The 10,070-nt window shown below is 49.6% G+C and overlaps 1 protein-coding gene across 1 annotated transcript in view; it reads right to left on the reverse strand.

The window, feature by feature from the left end:
- The window catches only part of ADAMTS17 (ADAM metallopeptidase with thrombospondin type 1 motif 17), a 153,518-nt gene extending 143,967 nt beyond the window's left edge, over window positions 1–9,551 (reverse strand). Inside the window, exons 1-2 of the mRNA XM_062501440.1 lie at window positions 9,482–9,551; window positions 8,549–8,886 (exon numbers count right to left, since the gene is read on the reverse strand). Of these exons, the coding sequence (XP_062357424.1) occupies window positions 8,549–8,886; window positions 9,482–9,551 (408 nt within the window). The remainder of the gene's footprint in view (window positions 1–8,548; window positions 8,887–9,481) is intronic.
- Between the last annotated feature and the right edge of the window lie 519 nt (window positions 9,552–10,070).

Here is a 10,070-nt window from a genome sequence, read left to right on the forward strand (position 1 = left end):
TAATACAGACTAAAGAACTTCATCTGCTTCTCTTATTTATTTTTTATATCACTGAGCACTATTTAGAAACAATGCACAAAGGGAAGGTGGGGATTCCTGTCAACATTTTTCCTTTCCCTTCTACCTCTCCCTTCAGACACAGCCCCACAAATATGTGTGTTTTACGAGATGCTCAGCTCACATGAGGACAAATAAATCCTGTTAACAGAAATCCCTTCAAAATCACCTCTCCGACTGCCAGGACTGCCCTGCTACTGAATGAAATTTACTGTCTCAGAGCACAGAGGTGACACTGCCTGCACACAGGAGGCCCCTGTGTGCACCACCCTCACAAGGAACACTGAGTGAACTGATGCAACGGTGACTTGCAGAGTCACACGCATTTTTTGGGACCAAATACCTCTTCCTGACTACACTGAGGGCCACACAGTCAGCTCTGCTCTCCCTGCAAGCCACAGGTTGAGTTTCAGAGGTGAAGTCAGGAATGGACTGTTGTACTGTCCCAGTTTCAGGATTTTCCACCATCCCTGGAATAACTGACACTAGGAAGGCAAAGACCCTGCCCAAATAACTCCATAGGGTCCAGGTCAGAGCATTAAATCCCTGCCTTCCTTGCACCAAGTCCAGACCTTACACCAGGGCTGGCAAGAATACCTTTGGAAGCCAGTTTCTGCCCCAGGAGAGCCCTCCTCTGCTCTCAGCTCAGAGCTTTTAAGGATTTTTTTATTATTTTTCCACTCCTTTTCTGGCATGAAGAGAAGAGAGTGAAAGCAAAGTTACCACCTTAAAACTTAACAAAGCCTCCAGGTTTAGTAATCAACACTGAGGTCGTAACTCTTTGCACAAAGTGAATATTTACAATGAGGGGTTCTTACTTTTCATTGTACTAATCCAGTGATTATTTATACTGTACTTAAAAGTTTCAAAACACAGCTCTGCCATGTACCTCCCCCTTGAGACAAATTTTGAGGTCTGATTTAACTTGTGTTAACAACAGAAGGGCTCATCTGGTCTGCCAGATGCACCTGAGAGGTAAAGGTGCTTCCAGAGAGCTCCAACACCCATCCTATACATAAAAAGAGAGGCCAGACTTTTCTGGTCCCCCCCTCCCCACATTCTGTGCCAGCCAGGCAGCTCTCCAAAGAAATGCTCTGCATGTACATCCCAATGCTGTATGTTTAACAGCTGACTGTACTACTATGATTTATAATACACATTACATACATACTGTATATTGTACATTTCCACACCTCTCTGCCAAATTCAGTCCTCACGTACACCCAGGAAATCCCTTTGGCCCAGTATTTCCAGCAAGAGGAATTTCTGCTAGCAGAAATGAGAGCTCCCCTCCTTTGACAGCCACATGAACTGAACAACATTCAGAGGAAACCAGGGTGTCTCAGAAAGGGTCACTGATTTATAAAGAGTGCTTGGATATGAACAGAACTGTAAAAGTTGCTGTCTCCACTGGCCATGGCTGCAAAGCACAGCAGAGACAATCACTCCCCTGTCTCTGAGGAGTTGAGACACCTCTTTAGGGACCTTCCAAAAGAGACCTTGTTCTTGGAGCAGGGGAATTGCTTAAGGATAAAATGCCTTGGCACTTCCTATATTCAGAGAAAACCCAACATTATTCCTAGGCCCTACAGAATGCTCACCAGTTTACAAGACCCACTGTGCCCTGGAGTGTCCAAAGGGCTGCCTTTTCACCTAAATCACAAGTTGGGCTTTGTCAGAATTGCTTCAGAGACAGCAAAAGCTCTAGTGACTTCTTCTTCCAGCCTCCTTTACAACGTTCTCCACTACTTCCCCTCCTTGTTCCAATCTTCCACCTGGGAGGTAGCCCCAGCCCTCTTTTTTAATATAGGTTTTAATTATTTAGAAGAAGTGCTTTAAATCTGGTGCCATGGTGCTAAACACCACACCAGAGCTCCTGACAGACCGCCAACCATTTCAGCTGGTGCCAAAAATATATAAGAAGAAGTCAGTTTCATCACCACCTAACATTATCCCAATTTTCTGGCATCAAGAGTGAAAATAATTTAAACCATTGGAAAAGAGTTATGTTTCACATTTGCTGTGGAATTGTGAAACCTATGGAGAGAAAGAGCCATGAGTCTTCACCCTGGAATATGTTGGGAGGCATCTCAAGCTCAATCTGTCAAGGCAAATAGTTTCAAGCAAGAAGAGTTTGCATGATGAAGCCTGTAAATTATCCCTAGGAGTTAAAACTTCCCCCAGACCTGTCAGCTGGGTTCTAAAGAGTCCCCAAACCTGTTGGCCCAGAGAAGATTTTTTGGACCCTGGAACTTGAATAGTCTGGTCATTATTTTGCTTTTTTTTCATAAGAAATGCATCCCTCAAATCCTCCAAATCCTGCTCTGTGCTAATCCCAGCATGAGAGATCAGACATCAGCACCGGGCAAAGGCTCTGTGCTTTTCTTCTCTTGTCTGTACGAATTCAGGGACTGAAGAAGGCTTTGGATTTTGAAAATAAGGAAGTAAAACAGAAGACCATGTAACCCTCAGAGCTACTTTTCCCACATCTCTGGAAATCATTCCAATTAAATGAATTCCAATTCCCATTTGCTTGAGGAGATGTATATCAAAAGCTGGGATACTCCCTCCCATCCTTCTCTCTCTGTGGGAGCCCAGGATCTGGGATTGCTGAATGTTGGGAAAAGCAACTGCTGCCCAGTCCCAACATCCTGGGGACACAGGAGTCATCAGGAGCCCAAAAATTCAGAGAAGTGCAGGAGTTCACCATCATCTGCATTAATTTTACCAATTTAATTTTGGTAGGGGCAGACCACGCAGCTGACAGAACCCTGGAGCTCTGCTAACAGGAAAGGCTGGAATGATTTCAGCCTCCAAAGGCAGGCAAACTGACAAGTTGATTAAAACAAACAATAATCTACACTTCCCACTACAGCCCCACTCACCACTGCATTTAACAGTGGCAAGATCTTTCACATTAAGGATATTTCATATCCTTATTTTAGAAGACAGCTCAACAGTGCTCACCACCAAAACATTCCCATGTGCTCTTATCCAGGGTTTCACACACAGGGGTCACTCAAGCAACCTGCTCACTCTGTGATCTACTCTTGTACTACCCCCCTGCTACAAATCACTTTCCAGTGGAGCTTTACTTGGGCTAAATGACAGCAGGAAAAGGTGGAAGGTCCTCACACCGTGTCACTGGAATGACAGTAGTAAAACAGCCTTTGTATGATCCCAACCTGCCTCCTTGGCTTCACTGTTCTGTTCCTGTGCCCTGGTAGTGCTGGTGGAGCTACTGAAGCTCCAGGGCTTGCTCAGAACAGGGATCCAAATTCTCAGTGCGCTCTGCATATGGTTCTCAACCTTCCCTTATGTTAATACTCTCCAACAGTTACACTGTTTTTCCAGCCCTTTTTATTTTCACAACATCTTTGAAGGAGATCTGTGAAATGCTGAATCTTTAACAGATTTTTCTCTTGCTCCTAAGTGTTCATTAGTTACATACATAGGAACACTCTGAAAAGAGAACAGATTTAAACATCTGACAAATTCCATCCTCTTCTCAATTTCTCAACTGTTACGCTGTAAATCGTTGTTTAACCATTTCCTCAAAGTTAAAAGGAAGTTAATGTTTAAAGTGAAGAACAAAACAACCCACAAATACAGTTTAATTAACTTCATGTGCGTTTTAGTCCCATCCTTATTAACCATGTTTCAGCTTTTGTTGGTTATTATTTAAAAGTGCAATTCAATCAAACTGAAAGAGTTTTAAATGAAGTCTTGTTCCAGAGTAATTTCAGGTTTACACTCAATTCTGAGAGGAAAATCTGTCCTGGCCCCCAACTCTGCTAAAGAAGGAAACCCCAACATGTTCTCCCTCTTGTCCCCTGTGCAACAGGAAAGAAAATCCCAGCACAAGGAAACCCAGCATAATAATATTAAGATGTTTAACTTTTCAGCTCATGGCCCAGCTATGGATGAATGCCAGACAGCTCCTCTCCCAGACAGGAGCTGAAGGTTTCCTCAGGGGAAATTGTATCATCTTATAATCCCCCACACGCCTGCTCTGCCCTGCTTCCCACAGCAGCAGAGGCTCCAGAGTCACCTGAAGGGCAGCACTGCCCTGGTGCATGCAGAAAACACTTCACTGGCCAGGGATGGAGTTCACCGAGCTGCAGCAGCTGCTCTGAACCAGGCACTGCCTCCCTCTGCAGAGAATGAAGGAAGGTAAACTCCTCCAGAGGGACAATTCACCAACCTAAGGTACCTATGGCACAGGATGAACCATCAGGGAAGTGCTCATCTTTGTCACTCACTCACCCCTCACAACCAGACTGGCCTAAACCTGCCAGACTGTGGCCTCTTCATCCCTGTTCCTCTCTTTCCCAAGGACAGAGCAGATTTACTGTTTTACCAGGAGTCCTTGGAGTTACTGCTCATTCCCTAGAGGTTGCAGTTCAACCTACTCAGCTCTCTCTGCCCTCAGTGCCCTTCCAGACAGGGTCCAAACCCACACCTGGACATCCAGGTCCTGCAAGGCACTTACAACCACCTGGATATCAGTGGGACTTCAGAGACCTTAAGAAGTCCAGATACATGTTCTTATCGGTCTTTGTTTACATCTACACCCTCACAAAGTTTATGGATGGTCCTAAGTGAACAGGACGCACCAGAATGAAGAGCCACCATCCAGAAATATTTTAACAAGCTGCAAGATTTGTCCACCAGAAGATGCAGGAAGTCAAATGTACCCAAAGCTTGGTAGAAAAGGATCCCTTTTCTTCTCTGAGCAGATTGCATGAGACATTACTACAAAATATTTAGGTTTTCCCAAATTCCAGCATGCATTTTTTAAGGTGCAGTTTCAATTAGTCTATTCCACCCTACATAGAGAAAAATCACTGTTCTCACTCCATGAGCCCTTGGAATGTGCATTATCTATTTCCACCAATCCAGTCTGCACAATGAAGTTCAAAGGAGACAAAACTGGGGTTTGAAAATGTTACATGAACTAGCATGAACATGAGGGAGGCACAAACTCTTACCTCAACTAAAAAGGATAAGCCATTTTATTTAGAGACAAGCCAAAGAGCAATACTGAGCCCAAGATCAAAGATACTGGATTATAAAATGGAAGTTATTTAGAATGAAACCTCTAAACGCATCCCAGTGATTTTCACCTTTTGGTTCCTGAACAGTTTTCAAGTTCATTTCTAAGTATAATGCTTATTTTGATATGGACTCATGACCCTCTTAAAACTGTAACTGTTTCCAAAATGCAGGTATGAGAAATTTGAAAAACCTACACCAGCTGTAAGGGGCTGATGCTGCAGTCCAGCACTACAGCACGTGACAGTGACTCAACTGTGGCCTTACAAAGCTGGAACTTTCAAAAAAATAAAGTTCCTGTACTGGCTGCTGTCTCCTAGTGATAGTCCCAGGGGCTGCAGACCTGTCTGTGAGTGCCCAGCACAGAGGACAGTGCAGCTCTGAGCTGTGGCCAGAATCCAAGTGTTGGCACAGCTGCACTCCCCTGAGGACACTGCTGCCACGGGGAAGGCAGCAGCACTTTCCAGGAACAGAGCACCTCCTGCCTAGGCTGAATTCCCAGCTTGGCACAAGGAACAGGAGGGCTGGAGCATCCTCACATGAGGTACTTCAGCTGTACCTCAATGATCACACCTTGGGTACAGCAGCCCTTACCTCAGTCTGACCTCACACAGCCCCGAGAGCATGGCTACCCTTCCTAAAGCAGGAAACTACAGCACTGGTTAACAGCAGCATCTGTGAGCAGAGCTTAAAAACCAGACCCCAACCTTCAGATGCCACACAGGGAATCTGGTATCATCACCAGGAAACAATTGCTAAGTCTGGCTGCAGCTCATTTTTCATGCCACTGTGTCAGATTTTGTTTTTACTAGAACTCCACTTGCCCCGATCATTTTATATCACTTTAGGTATGATTTATGGCATGGCTGGGAATATGATCACAGCAAGGCCTGAGCCAGCTGGAGATCAGGACACAGCATTACTGCCCACTCCTTAGCAACCAGCTTTTCTGAAGGAGATGTCCTGATCACCCAGTTAGAGTCCAATGAACTCTAAAATTCCCTGCTGGATTTTTCAAGAAATCCCCCACTACAGCACTAGAACTACTTAGAAGACAAATGCCAGGACAAACAGGCTGCAAGGTTTCCACTACCAAGGTCTTTCCTCTAGCCCAGCAGGTCTGGCCCATGTCCCACCTGTGAAGCTGCTGCTGAGTGCAAAGCTTTATTCTTTCTGCAGCAAACAGGGCTCAAGGAAGCACTGGGAAAATAAAAATAAATTTTTTTTTAAAGTGATGGTCTTCGTATTTTAAATTGCCAGACTAGACGGCAAAAAATTTCAGGCTCTAGAGTCACCTGCTCTCAATTCAACTCATGGCAGATTAAAGACTTCCTAGACAATTTGGGGCAAACTTTTGATTTTTCTGATCCCAGAAAACATCTTACCACTAAACTGCACAGCTTTCACTACAGGTACGCTGGTTTAGTGTGGCCACTGCAAAAGGCTGTGTGAACATTGAAAGCAGCCTAAAATGAATGTTTAAATGAGCTGTTTCATGTTTAAAGAGAGACTTAAGAAACCAAAATGGTCCACTTAGCTAGAAATAGGAAGGTTCATCTACATGGTGGTATGGATTATTTCAGTGAAACCATTTCAGTAATTAATGAGGTTCATCTTAAGTTTAATTTCATCTGTCTTAAGTTCAGGCTCACCCTCAATACACTGGAGTTTTCTGTTCTCTAGTTTTGAGCCCACCAGGGCGTTTTAACCTTAACTCACTCAAACGTACCAAGCACCTGCTCTTAGCCCTTTGCCATTCCTGGTGATTATCTGAATGAAGAGGATGAATGGATTCCTTTAATAGGGAAGGAGTATCCCAACATGCAGAAACACCTCTCTCTCAACACATCTGCCCACACCACTGTCAGCACTCCCAGGACCAGCTGCACAGGCAAAGGCAAGCAGAGCTTTACCAACACTAACACACAGGGCTTTGTCTCCAAGAGGTAGCACAAACCAGCAGCTTTGACACTGATCCCAGGTTGATCCAGCTCAGTCATGTCAATTTAGCCATTGCTTAGAATTTCCATGATCCAAACAGGTTCTGCAATATTGCTGTTCACTTTTGGTGAGTAGTGAGCAAAGACTAACTAGTCCTGTCTCTTTTTCAGCTTTTCTACTGGGAATTTTGCCAAGCTTTTTCACCCCCTCCTCCATTGCTTGATCTCAGGCAATACTGAGGATCTCAGGTTAATACTGTGCCTACAACTACATTCCTATTTTTTTTAAGGTTCTTCCCCTGCTTGTTTGTGCTTTCCAGCTTTGGAAGCCCAACAAGATTAAAAAAAGCATGCCTGCTGACAAAGGAATAGAGCTGTTAGTGATTTTAAGGCTTTGAACTAGAGACATTAGTTTTAAGCTTCCCTCGGAGGAACTCAGCTCAACTTCAGCGCCAGTCAGACCTCAGCATCTCTGTTTGTTGGGTTTTTTTTAATCCTGAGGCACAGCGCCCTCAAATGGCTCTGGAACGAAGGCTGGAGCCCCGAGGGCAGAGCATGAACTGCTTCTCACTATGGTTTAAGAATAAATCTCCATCATCAGGTCTGTTCTGACAGGCACACTTCCCAGGATCATCTGCTGGGAATCACCTCCTAATGCCCCGCTGACTTCCTGAAGTACTTTCAAGCTATCAACAATAATTGCAAACTACTCATTGCCTTAAGCATCTCAGTCTCCACCACTGAGGAACTTTCTGTCCTACACAAGATCACCTGCTCCTGCCAGGATGCTCAGAGGAGAGCCAGGCCCTGCAGAGCCACCTGAAACTACAGCCTGGGCAGAGAAATCCTGACACTTGTGGTGGGAAAATCACCCCTGAGTGGGATGTTCCTCTGACGATGCTGGAGCACTGCCTAACCACAGCTCCCAGTGAACCGCCCAACACCGACGGCAGGAGCCTGGGAAGAGCCAGCTGCAGAGCTGCCACAGGATCAAGCTGGGATGGCACCAAATCACCCCCAGCAGGACACAGCCACCTGCCCCATGGCTGGGGGACAGTGACACAAGATGTTCCACCCACCAGGACATTCCTCTACAGCACCCTTGGGTTCTGCTGCCCACCCACAACAGAACCGCAGGGCCTGAGGCCCCTCAGGGACGGCTGGGGCCCCGCCAGGGTGCCAGGGTGGGCACAACACCCACCACAGGATAGCAGCGGTGCTCAGCACGGCCTGAGAGGTAAGGGGACAGGAGAGTCACCTCACTGGGGGCAGGTGAAGCACAGGCATCCCTCCTCATCGGGCTGATAGTACCAGCCCTGAGGAGGGGAGCAGGGTGGGATAGCAGAACCAGCCCTGAGGAGGGGAGCGGGGTGCGATGGCAGAACCAGCCCTGAGGAGGGGAGCGGGGTGGGATAGCAGAACCAGCCCTGAGGAGGGGAGCGGGGTGGGATAGCAGAACCAGCCCTGAGGAGGGGAGCGGGGTGCGATGGCAGTACCAGCCCGGCGCAGGTGCTGAGGGAGGCGAAGGAGTCGCTGCGGTTCAACGCGTGTCCCGAGTAGAAGCAGAGCCGCTCCCGCGGGGGCCGCCGCGCCTCCCCGCGCCGCCGCTCCACCGCAAAGCCCCGGGCCAGGAAGCGCAGGTCGCGGCGGAGGTGCAGGTACAGCTCGGTGCCGGCGGCGGGCAGGCGGAGCAGCACGGCCTCCTCCTCCTCCTGCTGCTCCGCCGCTGCCCGCCGGCGCCGGGGGCCGCCGCGATCCCCTCCGGGCGGCAGCAGGTGGATCTTCTCCAGCGGCACTCGCTCCGGGATCACCACTTCCAGCTCCGCTCCGCCAGCTGCAGGCGAGAAGGAGAGAGGCTCAGGCGCTCGCACCCCGCAGCCGCGGCCCGACGGGGCGGCCGGGGGCTGCGGCACCCCCCGCTCCCCGGGACAGCCCCGGCTCGGGTTTCAGCGCAGACAGCCCCGCGCTGGAAACTGTGAACGGGCTGCGCAGAAAATAGAGCCAGCGGAGCACGGCGACTTATTTCTCTCTGTATACAAATATATTAGAAGCGTGCAGGGAAGAGTCGAATAGAGCAAACGCTAAAGCTACTTGTATCATTAAAAAATATATATATATATAGCTGAGACACAAGCATCGCATTTCACCAACCCCAATAAAATTCTGCAGGGAGAAGGGGAAAAGCAGAGCGAACCGCAGCAGCAGCCAAGGACAGTCAGCAGCTTTCCACATGGAACGCTACAGCAGCAGAGGGAGGACAGGAAAAGAAAATACAAAAGCCTGGAGCAGTTCATCCCGCGGGCTGGGACCGCGGCCATGCAGGGGATGCGGTGCGTGCCCTGCGCTCCGCGCCCGCACGCTGCCGTCCGGGGCCGGACCCTGCCACAGTGCCGCCGGGGAAAGAGAGCCGGGGCGGCAGGGAGCGCTACCTGTGCCGGCGTCCAGTCCGCAGAGCAGCAGGCAGGGCACGACGAGGGGCAGGAGGCAGCCGTCAAACATGGTAGTGCGGCGGCAGGGCCGAGCGCGCAGCGCAGCGACGGGAGCGCGGCCCGAGTGCGCCCTGCCCGCCCGCGGCACCGGGGATCGCCGCGGCGCGCGCCCGGCCACGCCTCCCGCCGCGGCTCCGCGCTCCCATTGGCGGCGGCGGCCGCTGGGACACGCCCTCCCCGCTCCCCCATTGGCTGCGCGCCGGCGGCGCCGCGCGGGGGGGAACGCACGTGGGCGCGGGCGGCCGGCAGGGGGCGCCCTCTCCTGCCCCGGGCCGGCCTCTGAGGGACCCGCGGGGCCGCTCCGGGACCCGGCCTCGGTTCGGGACATCCCGGCCAGGTCAGGGGGCCCGGCCGGCGGCATCCCGCCGCTGGGCAGCCCCGTCGTGCTTCCTCCGTTTCCCTTTCCTCATCACTAATTGAATTTAGACCCTGCTACAGCAGCTAGCTTGAAGTCACCCTTTCCTTCCCCAGCACTCATCCGCAGGATCGGGCTCGGATCCAGGGCTTGGAAGAGCAGGAAAAAATTAGG

Source organism: Cinclus cinclus, chromosome 13, assembly GCF_963662255.1.
Source record: "Cinclus cinclus chromosome 13, bCinCin1.1, whole genome shotgun sequence".
Classification (NCBI taxonomy): domain Eukaryota; kingdom Metazoa; phylum Chordata; class Aves; order Passeriformes; family Cinclidae; genus Cinclus; species Cinclus cinclus.